At 50.2% G+C, this 17017-nt stretch overlaps 1 protein-coding gene across 9 annotated transcripts in view; it reads left to right on the top strand.

The window, feature by feature from the left end:
- The first annotated feature begins 2658 nt into the window (after positions 1-2658).
- Positions 2659-17017, top strand: part of LOC100192729 (uncharacterized) — an 88996-nt gene continuing 74637 nt past the window's right edge. For 5 of the 9 annotated variants that reach the window (XM_008663146.2, XM_008663148.2, XM_008663145.2 and 2 more), the window contains exons 1-8: positions 2659-2927; positions 3032-3218; positions 5187-5285; positions 5379-5466; positions 13125-13191; positions 13335-13377; positions 14213-14384; positions 14490-14588. In XM_008663146.2, coding sequence (XP_008661368.1) covers positions 2733-2927; positions 3032-3218; positions 5187-5285; positions 5379-5466; positions 13125-13191; positions 13335-13377; positions 14213-14384; positions 14490-14588 — 950 coding nt within the window. In that variant the 5' untranslated portion in view covers positions 2659-2732. The remainder of the gene's footprint in view (positions 2928-3031; positions 3219-5186; positions 5286-5378; positions 5467-13124; positions 13192-13334; positions 13378-14212; positions 14385-14489; positions 14589-17017) is intronic. The other 4 variants (XM_035962872.1, XM_008663144.2, NM_001137929.1 and 1 more) reach the window with 4 other exon arrangements.

The following is a 17017-nucleotide window of genomic DNA, read 5'->3' as shown; positions in this document are numbered from 1 at the left end:
TACGAGGTTGGATATGAGGTCAGGGCAGATGTGGTGGCCACCACAAGTTGTAAGAAGCTCGTCGTGGACATACACTATGAGGCACGAATCCAGGTCATCGTCAGCAACCACAGCTCCGTCCTTGGGGAGAAGGTGACCAAACAGGACGCCCGAACCATGTCGTTGACTAGGGACCAATACTTGCATGTAAATACAACACTTTAATATTTGTGATAAAAATTTGCTTAATTTTATCTTCTGATATGCAATGTACCTGTTTTACTTTGTAGATGATTCCTTATTGGTGCGCCGCACATCCTCAGTGCTGGGAGCAGATGGTGAATAAGTGTTGTTCGCCTGAGTGGGACGGCGCACAACGCTAGCCGGTAACGGCGTCTGATGATGCAAGGTCCCTCCCACCACCAAGGCAGCCGCAACCTCGACAAATATACATAAGCATGGGTACGCCCTCTTTTTTATTTAGGTATATAACACTGGATTAGATATTATTTCTACCTATCTCGTTGGTTTTCTTGCAGTCGACGTCACATGGTGGCTAGCCTTGCTCCATCTTCTCGGCTTATGCTATGGCCCATAAGGCAAGGCGATGTCTGACGTCACTTACAACCCAAATGACGGGCTCGAGGCGTATAGCAAACCCGCTGTCTACAACTGCCTTCACATGTTACAGGAGGTCCATGGGCCAGATTACGATTCAAGGACCGAGGACATCGACAGAGATGTCCTCATGAGGTTCGGAGCAGGCAAGAGGCATGAAAGGTACTGGATTGCCGACGGGACAATCAACTCGTCGTCCACTCCCACTCTGTCTCAGGTGCGAGCAAGGAGGACGAGCTCGAGCCCAGCCATATGACCTCGGCAGGACAGCTCACATCATCAGATACAACAAGTCCAGGTTAGTGCTTCTGTAACTCGTCATTTCTTGAGTTATATACCTTCTCTTTGAGTTATTATAACATTGGGTTGGAATATTACAGGCCTAACTAGAAGAAGAGAGGAGGAAACATCAGGAGATGGAGGAGCGGGAGGCCCGCTTGGCAGATCAATAGAGGATGGCGGAGATGTTCCAGTACATTCAAAGCCTTGGCGCCGCACAAGGTTTTGCTCCACCACATCCGTTGTTCCCTCCAGTTGACCCTACTCAGTTTCATACTCCTGTGAGTATCAAAATTCTAGTTCTGCATGATATATATTTATCTATTATAACACATGCAATCTCTTCTCTGTGCAAGGACAATCTGGGGCAGCATCCAACAACCCTCATGGATCGTCCAGCCCATCGTCGCACCAGTCCAGCCGCCCACCTTGCTGATCAGCTTCTCTTAGCTTGTGTGATAAACTTGTCCTGAACTTATGTTTGTGAAAAACTTATGTTTTAGAGTTGTGTGATACTTATGTTGGTGAATCTTGGTATGGACATAGACATATTTGTGAAAAACTTATGAGATTTGTGTTTTTTTGTGAAATATGTGGTCTCTATTATGTATGTGATGATGATGTGATATCTGTGATGTATATGTGATGATTATGTGATATATCTTTTTGTTTGTTTGGATGGAATATAAAAAATAAATAAAAAAGAGGTATACTGGTCACTTTGCCGAGTGCTACACTCGACAAAGAGGCTCTATGCCGAGTGTCAAGGTCATAACACTAAGCAAAGAAGGCACACCTTGGCACCGGTAAAAGCCTCTTTGCGAGTGCTGTGGCCATGGCACTCGGCAAAAAAGCAAGCTTTGTCGAGTGCATCCTAGTGCACTCGGCAAAGGAACTGACAAAGGGGCCCGCTGGCGATCTCTTTGCCGAGTGTCTGTATAGTGGACACTCGGTACAGGCTCCGTTACCTGGCGTCGTGATGACGACTTTTCTTTGCCGAGTACCGAGTGACACTCGACAATTGCCGAGTGTCCGATAAAAAGTACTCGGCAAAGAAGCCGTTGTCGATGTACAGTTTGCCGAACTTTCTTTGCCGAGTGTTTTCCAGGCTTTACCGAGTATTTCAGACACTCGGTAAAGAAGTGATCCCGGTTAAGGCTGGGAAAAACCTCGGGCTCGGCGAGCCGGCTCGAGCTCGTTGTGGCTCGGGTAGGCTTGAGCCAGCTCACAAGCTGCGGGCGAGCCGAGCCAGTTTCGCAAGCTCGAAAAATTCCCGAGCCGAGCCAGCTCGCACAAGCTCGCGAGCCAGCTCGCGAGCCAAGCCCAGCGCGTGCACGTGTATCAGCGACCCAATACGAATAGGCCCACAAGGCCACAACCACCCAAAGCCCAGCGCGTGCGCCTGTGTCATGCTGGTGTGATCTCATGCGGGACATGCTTGCGAGCTAGCTCGAGTCGGACCCGAGCCGAGCCTATTTTGGTAGCTCGGTGTACCGGCGAGCCGAGCCAGGCTCGAGTCGTTTCACCTTCGAGACGCACCGAGCGGAGCCTGGCTTGACTCGTTTTCAGCCCTAATTCCGGTAGTGAGGACTAGCTCAACGTCGGGAAGCCGGGCCTGCTCCATGAGGTAGAGGGCCTTTTTAAAACAAAACATACAGTATAATGTGCAATTCATTATTAGTATTTAGTAGTACTACTACATGAACCATTCTTATTTTTTTTAGATTATTTTATCAAAATTTTATATTAACTCATTGACATGATTCAGCGCTGCCTATGCGCGCGAAGGGGCGCGTAAGATACTAGTATTTCTCTCTCTACGGGAGTTCCCTCTCCTTCGGTCCTTCGCGAGTCCAATGGCCGCCTCGCCCTCTTCACCCTTGACAGCGCCGCCAGAGCCGGTGACCCCGCCGTCCCCATGGACCATCACAGACGGAGCCATCTCTGGCACGCTCCCAGCAGCCGAGGCCTTCGCAGTGCACTACCCGGGCTACCCCTCCTCTCCCGCCCGCGCCGCCCGCACCCTCGGCGGTCTCCCCGGCCTCGCCAAGGCACTACTCCCGGAAATTCTAATCCATCTCCAGTTTCAGCCTTGCAGTGCGCCCGACCAAAGTGTACTGATGTTTGTCCGTGCGGCTCCTCCTCTCCCCCTCAGGTCCGGAGTTCCGATCCCGGCGCCCGCCTCGAGCTCCGCTTCCGCCCCGAGGACCCCTACTGCCATCCAGCCTTTGGCCAGTCCCGCGCCTCCACTGGCCTTCTGCTGCGCCTCTCCAAGCGCAAAGGAGCTGCGGCACCTTGTGCCCATGTGGTCGCTCGTGTCCGGACTGCTTACTACTTCGAAGGTAAGTGCTCCAGAGCGCAAAGCGTTCGGTGAAATGCCTCGTTTGCAGTCCCTATGGATTGGTTGATGTTGGAATTCTGCATGTTAGAACTTGTACATTTAAAAGTCATGGGCTGGGTTGGTCCAGTAGGATGATGGGAGGGCTTTAGACAGTTTGTTAATTTAATGTACGATACAAGCTTTCTTAAAAAAAAAACTCGGCTGGGGAGGGAAAGACCGCCCTCCCGGTATTCCATATAAGAAGAGACCGAAACAATGGTCCCGGCCGAGAAAATCCCCGAACGCTGGCCCCCATCACTAACGGACCGGCGTCAACGGTCCACTCTGCAACGGTCCAACCGGAGGGTGGCGCACATGACATCGCAACCCGAGAGTGGATGAGGCACAGCGAGGGGATTTTTTTAACCAAGCCTGAAAATTCGCTCCCGATAGGAATCAAACCCATGACTTGGAGGTGCTACTCGAAGTCCTTAACCGCTAGGCTAGAGGCCCGCCGATACAAACTTTCTTGCTACATCTCAACATATTTTTGTATCATTGTTTAGTGCCATACCTGAAGTTTTTGTAGAACTACTAGCACATATGAACTCTAATACCCCTAGTAGGTATTAACTTTATTTGATCCAATTGGCATACAAAATTGTATGGTCTCTGTTAGATCTAATCTTTGTTAATGATCTTAACTAACCTAAGGCATGAACAGACTACACTTACCTGGGATGGTCACAATACTCTATGGGCTGCTGACGTCCCCATGCCTGCTCCTAGCAGCAGGCATGGTGTCGATGATGAACTGGTCGCTGAAGATTCACGGTTCTTGTATATCACAGTCTTCAGAGTTCAGACCACACATGAGGTAACCTGATGGGGAGGTTATGGCTTGATGGCCCTAATCGCGACCCACAACTCATGAAGCGATGGGTTGCCTTTCTTATACCTCGCCAGTGGACCTTGACCAGGGCCAATTTGGTTGGTTACTGGGCTCACCTATCATGGTCAAGGCTTAGTCAAAAGCAATTAAGCTCCTCAAGACTTGGTCAAGTCTTCGATTAGCCGAGATCAACCCTAACCGTCTCTACTTACAACTACTTCAGAATACTAATTGTTTCTCTAACTGTTGTTTCCTTCAAAAGATATATGTCATAGGATGGTCTAAGATTTACGGGAGAGGATAGAAACCTGTTTTAGAAACATGAAAGAGAGGGAGGGAGGGAGAGGGGGCAAGTGGGTGCAGGAGCAGCCGAGCAGGAGGGGGTGGGGGTAGAGAGAGGGTGCGGGTGCAGAGGTGCTCATCAAGTTTCGATAAATTTGTGTTACGGATTCTCTTGAATGAGTATTTTGCTTTTATGCCTCTTGATAAATTTGTGCTATGGATTCTCTTGAATGGGTCTTTTGCTTTTATTCTTCCTGAGCAATGAAATCATGTTCTGGGATTACATTGTTTTATTTTAGTAGATTAGGGCCTTTACCATAATTTCCTATGTTTTCTGTGTTTTCATCCAAACAGCCAAGTCCAATGAATTTACTTAATTTTCTGTTTTGATTTTTTATGTATTTACCATGGTTTTTCCCATCCTTATGCCAAACAGACCCTTCAAGGAATGTCCAATGTGCATACCATGCTGGTTAAACCAATGCAGACTACTCAATAAAACTGAATTGATTTTGGCCTTTTGTCATTCCATTATCTTATATTGTTTGAAAGTTGATTCTCCCATGCCTCCCCAAATTTTCGTATGATCACAACTTACACTTATGCATGTGATAATGTGATATCTTAACATTGGTTTATTCTACATGCAAATTTGCTGATATACAGGTATATTATCTTATATTGTTTGAAAGTTGATTCTCCCATGCCTCCCCAAATTTTCGTATGATCACAACTTACGCTTATGCATGTGATAATGTGATATCTTAACATTGGTTTATTCTACATACAAATTTGCTGATATACAGGTATATGCAGGTATGGCAGATTTTCAACATGTTGTTCCAGTGCATGCTGCACAAACAAGAAAAAGAAAACACTCAGATTCTCAAAATGATAATGAGAATTTTGGTAGTGGTACCTTGCTTTCTGAAATTCTTTACTTTAAGGATTACCGGCTTCTTGTGATGATGCCGTTTCTAGTCAATATCCTCGTTTTCTGTATGACAGATAAGACAGGACATGATGAAGCAGATGGAGATGTCATGATGTTGGTACCCCCTCTCTTTTCAGTGAAGGATAGGCCAACAAAGATAGCGTAAGTGATATTGCTTGCAAAAATAGCAAATGATGCTGATCTTTGATTTCTTCAACTCTCTGTATTTGCAGTTCACCTCACTGCCTTGAAAATGGTACAAATTAGCCTTTTGTCCTGAAAAATTGTTAGTGAAATTTCCAAGATATGAATTGATATGGCACTTTGGGGGCTGATTGGATGGCCGCATTAACCTCCATCCAGGCTCGCTGGATGCAACTCGCCACTGATTGAATGCCTGACCTGCTGTTCAGCTAGGTCGTCGAGATGCATCCGGACCCCTCAGAGCTAGGTTCGCAGGATGCATGTTTTTTTTCGTGTTTCCGCGCGGCTAGACTCAAGAGGTGCCAGAGAATGCATGGGGGAGCGTGTTGTGAGAGGAAAAGTGGAATGGTTGAGCATGAGAGAGGCAAACAAACACTATCTCTGGTCGGTATAGCTGAACTCCGATATAAACCAAACAAAATCATGTTGCATATGGCGAGCCTGGCCAAGATGAGCCTAGTTCTATGATGTGAGCCATGCTCGCTCGAGAAGACAACCAATCACTCCCTTGTATGCACATGATTTTTGATAGAACATACATTGTTCCTGACATTTTAAATATGATTTGGATATGCATTTCTTGAACTATACTTCTTTCCTTTCTCAAACTTTGTAAGCCTCAAGCAAGTTGGTTCCTGCTTGAAACTCAATATAATATCAGAGCCAGAGAACTTGTGCTGCGAGATGCCAGGTGCAGGAGCTATGGCACAAATTGGGGCTGGGGCTGCCCTGTTGTACATATACTCCATTTCTATTAATTCAAAGGCAGAGCTCCTGCCACTTTGTTTAAACAAAAAAAAAACTTGTATTGTGATCAACCTATTTTCTTCTTTGAAAAGAACAAGTTCCAGACCCTTAGTCCTATGAGTTTACTTGTCAGCCTGCGAGGCAAGTTGTGAATTGTGGGTGCGTTGGTCATTGGAGTATTATTGCTCACCTTTCCCATAACAGCCCAAGCTGAAGCATGAGACTTTAGCGTAAAATATGAAATTATATCTAACTTTTTCTGTATGCTTTCTTGCAGTGTCTGTTCAGTTTTGTGATTGTGATGAAAATGATTCTTCTAATTTTTTTCTCTCAAAAGTGCAGGAGAACTGCACATCTTTATAGATAAAAGAGAAAACACGTCTTACAGAAAGAGAGACACACACACGCACACACGCACACACACGCACACACACACACACACGCACACGCACACAACCCTTCTCCTAATAGCTTAAGCTTTTGGGCTGATCTAGTTAGTACGTCCGCTCTAACATGATATCAAAGCCAGAGGTCCCGAGTTTGAATCCCGGCAGATGCTTTATTTGTGCCTCTGCCCCATTTTCACGTTTGCGCCTTTCTCTTTGGCTGCACATGAGTGGGGGTGTGAAGTGTATAAGTGGATTGCCTTATTCAGAAGAACCTTAGTAGAGGAGGATAGCAGGCCACAAAGGATATCGCACCAAATCTGACCAAAACCCAGCTTAACACCTCCGGCAGAAAAGGCCATAAGACCGAGTAAAAGGCTTTAGAGATATCCAACTTAAGGAGACATGGTTGCTTTTGTTGGAGGAACTTGTCTGTTTGCTGCACAAGCATAACATTATCATGAATAAACTGACCTTTGATGAAGGCACTTTAATTGAGAGAAACCATCTCATCAAGACCCTAGCTAATCTGTTGGCCAATAGCTTCGTGACAACCTTAGCGAAACTGTGAACTAAACTAATGGGCCGGTAATCCTTGATTTTTTCTGCATCCTCACACTTTGGGAGCAAAGTAACATAGGTTGTGTTAAGCAAACCCAAGTTCATAACTTTTCTACTCCACACAGCAGAAAAAGCAGCCATCAGACCGTTCTTCAAGATAGGCCAGCAGACCATGTAGAACCTCCTTGTGACATGTGGAAATTCTTTATGCATAGTAGTAAATAGATGCATATTCTAGAAACTTTGGTACCATAACTATTAGCATATGTAATGTTTCTTTTTATTAGTTCCTTGCCATTTAAAGAAGTTTGTATAATATTGTTAGAGTATCCGTTTAGGGTTTGAGGTTTACCTCGTGTATTTACCTTCTCACCCCTGTGTAATGGGCCAGGCCCAACTAACTCAGTCTATTAATACATCACCCAACCCCTTGTTAGGGTTAGGGTTTCCCACATGGTATAGAGCCAGTTTTTTCTTCCCTCCCCTCTCTAAGCCGCTGGCTGCCCCTCTACCCTTTCCAGCCGTCGGCTGCCCTTCCCTCCCTAGCCGCCACCGGCTCCTCCCTCTGTGCAGCCGCCGCCACTCCCCCATCTTCCCAACGCCGACCCCTTCCCCACCTCCAACACCCCCAACGCCGCCTGCCTCTCTAGCTGCCGCCGCCCGTCCCGACTACCGCCGCCATCACCGGATCCCGAAGCCGTCGGCCCCATCCGGCCCTCCGCCGTCGCGTCCGCCCACTGGGGCTCCCCTTGCTCACCGCCGCTGGGGCGGCCTCTAACATGGCCCTGGCCGCCACCGGCGCCCCCCCTGACCAGCGTCGCCTGGCGGTCGGCGACCTCGCCACGGGCCTGGCCGACGGCGCGCAGCCGCCGCCTCACAAGCCGCACTGCTCGGTCTCCACTCCTCCGGCGGTCTCTGCCTCATCCCCGGTGTCCCGGTGTATGCACAACACCCCTCCGCACCAGCACTCTCGTCGGGGACGACCCCCCTTCATTGCCGGCCTCGGGCTTCTCCCCGGCGACCTCTCAGCCACGCCACAGCGCCCCTGTCGGGTTTCACTCCCGCTGCTCCCGCGCTTATGGCTACCGCCACCAACCTTGCGTTGCTCGTTGCCATCGCCACGATCCAGGCTGCTGTGGCCGCCTCGCAGGAGCACGAGCGCGCCACATCCCTCGCCCTTGCCCTGGAGCAGGAGCGCGCCACGGGTGCCGCCCTGATTGCGCATATGGCCACCGCGCAGCGCCTCATCCTCGGCCACCCTCCGGTCGCCCAGGTGGCTCCTCCGGTCGCCCAAATGGCTTCTCCGGTGATCCGGTCACTCCTGAGGCTCCCCTAGCCTCTGGACTCGACGCTGACCACATCGCCGCTCTCCACGCTCAGGCCGTCGGGCTGCACAACATACGGTCCCTTGTGTCCATCGTGTTGGACCCGACATCCTTCCACTACCCTCGTTGGCGGGGCAGGTCCTCCTCACGCTTCGACGATATGCTCTAGCCGACCTCGTCGGCCCACCGTCTCCATCCTGGTGGCTGATGGACAGTGTGGTGCTCTCGTGGCTCCACGGTACCATCAACGTTGAGCTCCAGGACATCATCCGTGACCAGGAGGACATGGTCATCAGGCGTGGCTTATCCTCGAGGAACAGTTCCTCGGGAACCGGGACGCTCAGGCCCTCCACCTCGACGCCCAATTCCATCAGCTCTCTCCATGGGGGAGTATCGCTGCCAGATGAAGGGCATGGCAGGCTCCCTCCGCGACCTCGGCGAGTCGGTCGCCGACTGCACCTTGGTGTTGAACCTTCCGCGTGGCCTCAGCCCCGCTATGGCCACCTGAAGGCTCTCATCAAGAGGACCGTGTCCTTTCCCACCTTCCATGCCGTGCGGGACGAGCTTCTCCTTGAGGAGCTCACCATGGCGACTGAGGCTCCCGCTCTAGCCCCGGCCCTCTACAACGCTCCTCCCGGCGGCCAGACGCCCTTCGGGAGTAGGCCCCTCGTCCTCCGCCGACAGGACCACCTACCCGCGCTCCTCCCTCACCCCTGTGGCTCCTCGTCCGGCTTCCACCGCCGACGGTGGTCGTCGCCCCCGCAAGGGCGGCCGAGGGGGTGGCGGCTCCACCCGAGCTGGTCCCTCCGGTCGGGGTGTCGGCCAGTCAAGGCCGTCATTCTACAACCCCTGGACCGGGACCATCTCCATGTGGCTGGGTTAGGCCCCGAGTGCCTCCCGTCCTACGACGCCGGCTCTCCTGAATACGCCGCTCTACAACATGCCATCGTCGCCCTACGACGTGCCACCGATGTCGCCAGCTCCGCCCTAGCTCCCACCGGTTGGAGGATGGGATCACACCTTCTTCGCCGCCGCTTTTAGCACCATGGCGATGGCCCCACCCTCATCTGACTGGGTCATCTACTCCGATGCTTCCTACCACACCACCCCCATTGTAGGCACACTCTCTCGCTCACATCCCCCTCATTCCTCCTATCCCTCCTCGATCGTCGTTGGAAACGGTTCCACTCTGCCGGCCACCTCAGTAGGTGCCTCGGTTCTCCTTGGGCCGTTCTATCTCAACGACGTTCTCGTAGCCCCACACATCACCCATAATCTCCTTTCTGTTCGTCGGTTCACCATCGACAATTCTTGTTCCATTGAGTTTGACCCCTCTGGTTTTTCTGCGAAGGATCTGGCCACCAGGACCCCTCTCGCCCGCTGTGACAGCGCGGGGCCACTCTACACGCTCCGGTCTTCCACCACCGGCGCGTCTCCACCTCCCCCCACCACTTGGCATCGTCGTCTCGGCCATCCAGGACTCGACGTCATGACCAAGATCACCAGCAGTTTAGATCCTTCATGTAGTAGGGGACATTTTGAGGGCCTCTGTCATGCTTGTCAGTTAGGCCGACATACTCGTCTCCCATTTACTACTTCTCGGGCAGAGGCAGGCTTTTGACCTGGTTCATTGTGATCTCTGGACCTCCCTGTACTCAGTCTTTCTGGTTATAAATACTACTTGGTGGTTTTGGATGATTTTCCCATTTTCTTTGGACTTTTCCTCTTCGGTTGAAGTCCGACACGTTCACCACCATCACAGACTTCTTCGCCTGGGTATCCACCCAGTTCCGTCGGCCGGTCCGTGCCCTACAGTGTGACAATGGCCGCGAGTTCGACAACCACGCCTCCCGTTCTTATTTTCTCACCAATTGCGTCTCTCGTGCCCCTACACCTCTGCACAGAACGGTCGGGCCGAACTCATGATTCACACCACCACCAATATGATCCGCTGCCTTCTCTTCCAGGCGTCTCTCCCTGCCAGCTACTGGGCAGAGGCCTTGAACACCGCCACACACCTCCTCAATCGTCTTCCCTCGAAGGCGGTGAGCAACCCTACTCCCCACTTCGCCCTATACGACACAACCCCCTCCTACGACCACCTTCGTGTGTTGGACTGTGCCTGCTATCCTAACACTTCCGCCACCGCTCCTCATAAGCTATCGCCTCGCTCCACTCGTTGCCTCTTCCTTGGCTACTCCCCTAACTACAAGGGGTATCATTGTCTTGACCTCTCATCATCTCTCATCACGTCGTTTTCGACGAAGATGTGTTTCCCCTTGCTGGCTCCTCCCCACCCATCGATCTCGACTCCCTATTTGAGTCCGATCCGATTACCCCTCCACCCCAGGCGCCCCGCCTTGCGCCGTTGCCTGCACCACGTGCGGCCTCGACGCCTCCGCTCGCGCCTCTTCTTGCGCGACACGCGGCCTCGTTGACCCTGCCTGCGCTACGCGCGGCCCCGTCGACCATGCCAGCGCCACGCGCGGCCCCGTCGTCCCTACCTACGCCTCGCGCGGCCCCGTCGACTCCTCCCGCGCCATGCGCGGCCCAGTCGACGAGCGAGGCTCGCTTCGCCGACCCTGCCCTTGTCTACCATCGCCGCGGGCGCGCCACTCCCTCAACACCCACTGACCCGGGTCCATCGACGAGCGTGGCTCGCTTTGCCGAACCCGCCGCCGTCTATCACCGCCGTGAGCCGGCCACGCCCGTGACCCCCGACGTCCCGACGGTCCGCTCTGAGCCGCCTGTGTACCACCCGGTCGCCATCCACCGCGACCCCGGGCACGTCCACCCGATGGTGACTCGACGCACCGTCAGCGTTCTTCGCCCCATCGACCGACTGATTCTGGCCGCTGATACGACCGACACTCCTCCGGACGCCTCCTCGCCCCCCTCCGTTCACACCGCCCTCGCCGACCCACACTGGCGTCGTGCTATGGAGGAGTACACGGCTCTGTTGGCCAACCACACCTGGGACCTGGTGTTGTGTCCATCAGGCACCAAAGTGGTCCCGGCAAGTGGCTCTTTCGCCACAAGCTGACCTCAGATGGCTCCCTCGACCGCTAGAAGGCCTGTTGGGTCCTTCGGGGCTTCACCTAGCGCCCCAGAGTGGACTACGACGAGACCTTAAGCCCCGTCGTCAAGTTCGCCACCGTTCGCGCCATCCTCTCCCTCGCCCTATTCAGGGACTGGGCGATCCATCAGCTCGACATCAAGAATGCCTTCCTCCACGACACTCTGACGCCACTGACCCGGATCTGGTCTGCCGGCTGTACCGCTTCCTATATGGCCTCAAGCAGGCGCCGCGGGCATGGTACAGTCGCTTCGCCTCCTACTTGGCCTCCATCGGCTTCATCGAGGCCAAGTCGGACACGTCACTCTTCATCTACCGATGCGGCAATGACACCGTCTACCTCCTGTTCTACGTCGACAATATTGTGCTCACGACATCCACCGCCGACCTTCTACAGCGCACGATCGTCGCCCTTCAGCGAGAATTCGCGATGAAGGACTTGGGGCCTCTCCACCACTTCCTCAGCATCACCGCCGAACACCGGTCCTAGAGTCTCTTCCTTCACCAGCGTCAGTACGCCATCGACATCCTGGAGCGGGCTGGCATGTACGACTGCAATCCCTGCTCCACGCCTGTCGACACTCAGGCGAAGCTCACTGAGAACGATAGGCCCCTAGTCACCGACGCGACGTCTTACCTGAGCCTGACCGGCGCGCTGTAGTACCTCACCTTTTGTAGGCCCGACATCGCCTACACCGTCCAACAGGTGTGCTTGCATATGCACACCCTGCAGAGCCCCATCTCACCGCTCTCAAGCGGATCCTGCACTACCTCCGCGGCTCCCTCGATTACGACCTCCTTCTCCGACCATCCCCGAACTCGTGGTCTACACCGACGCTGACTGGGCCGGCTGTACCGACACGCGCTGGTCCACTTCCGGTTATGCCGTGTTCCTGGGCGCCAACCTCGTCTCCTGGGCCGCCAAGTGGCAGCCCGCCGTCTCCCGCTCTAGCGCAGAGGCCGAAAAATGCGCTGTGGCCAACGACGTGGCAGAGGCCTCCTGGATGCGCTAGCTTCTACACGAGCTCCACAACCCTCTTCAGCGCGCAACCCTTGTCTACTGCGATAACGTCAGCGCGGTCTACCTCCACAAACCCCGTGCAACATCAGCGCACGAAGCACGTGGAGATCCACCTGCACTTCGTCCACGAGCATGTCGCTAGCGGTGACGTTCGGGTTCTCAGCGTCCCCACCACGCTGCAGTTCGCCGACATCTTCACCAAGGGGTTACTGTTGAGTGTATTTTAGACTTTCGATCCAGTCTCAACATCTGTACAGGATAAGAGTTGCGACTGCGGGGATGTTAGAGTACCCATTTAGGGTTTAGGGTTTACCCCGTGTATTTACGTTCTCACCCCTGTGTAATGGGCCAGGCCCTACTAACTTAGTCTATTAATACATCACCCAACCCCTTGTTAGGGTTAGGGTTTCCCACAAATATTATTAATGCTATTGTTCTAGGCTTCTACCATCATCCAATGCCATAAATCTGCCTAATATTTAATGATGCTATTGTTCTAGGCTTGTACCATCGTCCAATGCCATATCTAAAACCATGCACAGGGGAGTTGTACAAGAACGGTGGGAGGTATATAATCTTTATTTTTGGCTTGACATATATGATTTCTTATGCATTGCCATGGAAAGTTTTTTCTCAGAGATACATGCACTCTACCTAGTATAAAAGGGCTAACTGAATCTATCAATTATGGCTTTATTCTTTGGTTGCAGATGAATGTTGGACCAACTCTGGCGCTTCCGTTCAACACTCAAGATATCCTTTGGGAAAATTTGTCTATGTCTCTAGGATATCGTGATCTTCATGAAGTATGTACATACTAATTAATGAAAAATCTAATGCAACTAAAAGAGGTAATAAATCAGAAATGGGACAAATAGAACTTCTATTTGTGTGGAAACTGGAAAGGTAATTCAAGAGAATACAACTTATAGAAAAGAATGAACAATCAATTCAAGGAAGGAACCGAAGAAGAGTGGCAGGCAGAGGAACCCACTGTGGGGCTGGGTCCAGGTGTAGTGTGTGGAAAAGCATGAGTGACTGCCAGAAAAGGACATAAGAAGAGGCTGTAGCTGTGAATGAGGGTCCAAGATGTACCTGTTTTGGTTTTAGGGTTCGAGAAGCGCATGAATAGTATTTGATTTATTTTCAGTACATGATTCTTTCTGTTTTGCTTTGGATGCATTCCAATATCAGATGCATATGCAATGTCCAGATACTGTTACAGTGATTTTCAGAAGTACCTACCATACATTATCAATTACCACATTCTTATGAAGGTCTATTACTTGCTAAATCATGAATTTATCCCTTTAATGGGCATGAAATCCATATTCGTGTTGATTCTTTGGGTAGTGGAATGGCAAGCACCATAACCATATCTTATAGCTATAATGAAAAAAAACCTATTTATGCTACTCGTTTTGCATGTTATTTTTAGTGAGGACAATGTGATATTCTTTTTACAGGAAGCAAAATCTTGTTCCCTCTCAGTCTAAAGGTTTTGTTTCATGCCTGCGTCTTGTACATTGGTCATGATGTAATTGTCCAATATGTGCATGCCTTTTTTGTGATCTTAACTGTCATATACTTGTCCCGGAGAAGATTAATTGGGAAGACCACATTAGAAAGAATTCTGTAGAATGGGGTTGGCAAATGGCTGTTTGCAAATTGTTTGATGAGCGCCCTGTGTGGCCAAGGCAATCACTTTATGAGCGGTTCCTTGATGATAATGTGCATGTCTCTCAAAACCAATTCAAAAGGTTTATTTATGCCTTCCACTCTTTGTTATTTGTCAATCCTTTGTTATGTATTTCAACTGTTACTTTATTTGCTTGGTCTGTGTTCATGTCTTTTTGTTTGCTCAGGCTTCTGTTTAGAGCTGGATACTACTTCTCTACTGGACCCTTTGGAAAATTTTGGATCAGAAGAGGATATGACCCTCGTAAAGACTCTGAGTCACAAATGTGAGCACAATAGCTGCTTTCTTAAAGTATCTGTATTGTTCATGGTCTAACAAATTTGTTTGTGTTTATTTATTCCATTGCATTATTGTAGGCCCTAGCTGTTTCTGTTTTTCCTTTTCAAGCTGAATTATGGTTCAAAAGTTTCTTGTTCAGTCGGGCAACATATGTACTAACCAAAAAGCATGAAAAATGGGAACTCTAGTGTGAAGCTTTGACCGGTCCTTAAGGTTCATACTTTGTGTTATTTGACATATTAGATAAAGTGGTCTGTGCTTTCGATTAGGTAACATATTTACTAACAGAAAAGCATTATAACTGCAAAATCTGGTGTTGGGCATTGACAGGTCAATTAGGTTCGTAGTTTGTCCCATTTGGTATATTAGATACTCTCTCCAGTTTCAAAATACTAGTCGTTTTGGACATGAAACCACATACCAAGGACTGATCAACTAGAAGTCATATTTCCAGTCGTGCCCCTATTAAATATGTTTTGTTGCCTCTGCTATTGAGTTGTCTTAGCCGTTCCAGCTGGTCAGTTCGATCTCTATTGCAGCCACCGTGGTTTGATTCTTCTTGGCCACACGCCCTGTTTTATTACCCATTTTTATGGCGTTGCATGTGCTTGATTTTCCCACATGCATTCGCTCGACATTTTTAGCAGCGGTTTGTGAAGAGACATCTAGTAGAATACATGCATGCAAAGAGACACAGACGCGCCGGCCCCACGCGCGTGCAGTCCTCTAGGAAACGCAGATAATGAAGTTGCGGACACTAAAGTTATGGAGTGTAATTAGGGGCAAAGTTAATCAATGCTAACTTAAAAAGCAGAAACGACTAGTTTTGCTAGACCTTGAGTGTAAGGCTAAAACGACTACTATTTCGATACCGGAGGGAGTAAAGTAACATGTACAGCAAACCAACTACATGAACATCATAAGATCGCACACATGCCCCCTAGAATTTTTCCATTGTTCATTCATGTTTGAGGCAAGATTTAGGCCCTAGACTTAGAGCACAATGACTAGTCATGATTCCCCAAACTTGGCAAGTGACATTGGCATTGAACCACGGACTGGTAAGGTGGAACTTCATCTTGGCTTTACCAGAACTGAGTAGAATGCTTTATCATGCCTGGAGTGCTTGGGAAGATCAGCAGCATGGCATGGAGCTCTCCAATGGCATCCGTAGTCTAAACAAACCTAAAATTGTTGTGCATTTCTTGTATATGGACCGTCTAAAAGATTACATTTCTACTTGGCAATGCATCTGATCAGTTCTGCATGTTGGAAGGTGTAAAAACCCTAACCCATTGAATGGGTTGAGTATTACATATATACCAGGGTTACATGGACTGGGCTCTAGGCCCATAACACTAAACATAAAAGAAATAGTCTAACACCCCCCGTAATCGAAACTCAAGCCATGACAAACGTTGATACTGGACCGAAACTAGGAGAATGATGAGGGAAGACCCTTAGTGAACTCGTCGGGACGTGATGAACACAGACGTCCTCGATAGCAACGAGCAATGCGCTCATGGATGAAGTGAAGGTTGATCTCAACATGCTTTGTGCACTGGTACTAGACGGGGTTGACAGAGAGGTAGACAGTGTTGACGTCGTCGTAATAGACAAGTGTGCTCTTGATGAGGCGGTTGTGAAGCATCTGGAGGAGCTGACGCAACCAGCTTGCCTCATCCACCCTATTAGTGACAACCCGATACTCAGCCTCGACACTGGAGCGGGAGACCACATGCTGACGCTTAGAGGACCAAGATATGAGGTTGCCCCCAAAAACATAGCATAACTGGAGGTAGACCGGTGGGTGTTCTGGCACCCAACCCAGTCAGCATCGATGTAGACCAGCTCATGTGTGGAGGAGCGTCGAAGATGGAACCTGTAGTCGACAGTACCCTGAAGGTACCAAAGGATCATATGCATGTAGAGGCAGACCTACTTGATAGCATACACAGCCGAGTGAAGGTGAGATACTAAAGAGCGTCAACAAGACTGCGGTAGGCCGTATGGTCATTGATAGGGGCATCATCACCAAAGACCTTGGTTTGCGTGTCCGCCTATGTCGCACATGGCTTGCAGTCCAACATGTCAACGCTCCAAGTCCAAGATATCCAGGGTGTACTTCCGTTGATGAAGAAATAGGCCATCCGGGTGACACAATAGCAATCCCCAGAAAATGAAGAGGACCCAAATCCTTCATAGGGAATTTGTGCTGAAGGACAATAATGATCTGATGCAATGGCCCCAAAGAAGAGGCAGTGAACACAATATCATCAACGTATAGGAGGTACACAATGCCATTGCCACATTGGTAGATGAACTAAGAGGTGTCCGACCTAGCCTCAACAAAAACCCATGGAGAGCATATATATGGCAAACCAGCTATACCAAACATGGGGGCCTGTTTCAAAC

This window comes from Zea mays, chromosome 10 (assembly GCF_902167145.1).
Source record: "Zea mays cultivar B73 chromosome 10, Zm-B73-REFERENCE-NAM-5.0, whole genome shotgun sequence".
Taxonomy (NCBI): Eukaryota; Viridiplantae; Streptophyta; class Magnoliopsida; order Poales; family Poaceae; genus Zea; species Zea mays.
Note: the sequence above shows the minus strand (reverse complement) of the source record. Positions and strands in the feature narration are given on the sequence as shown.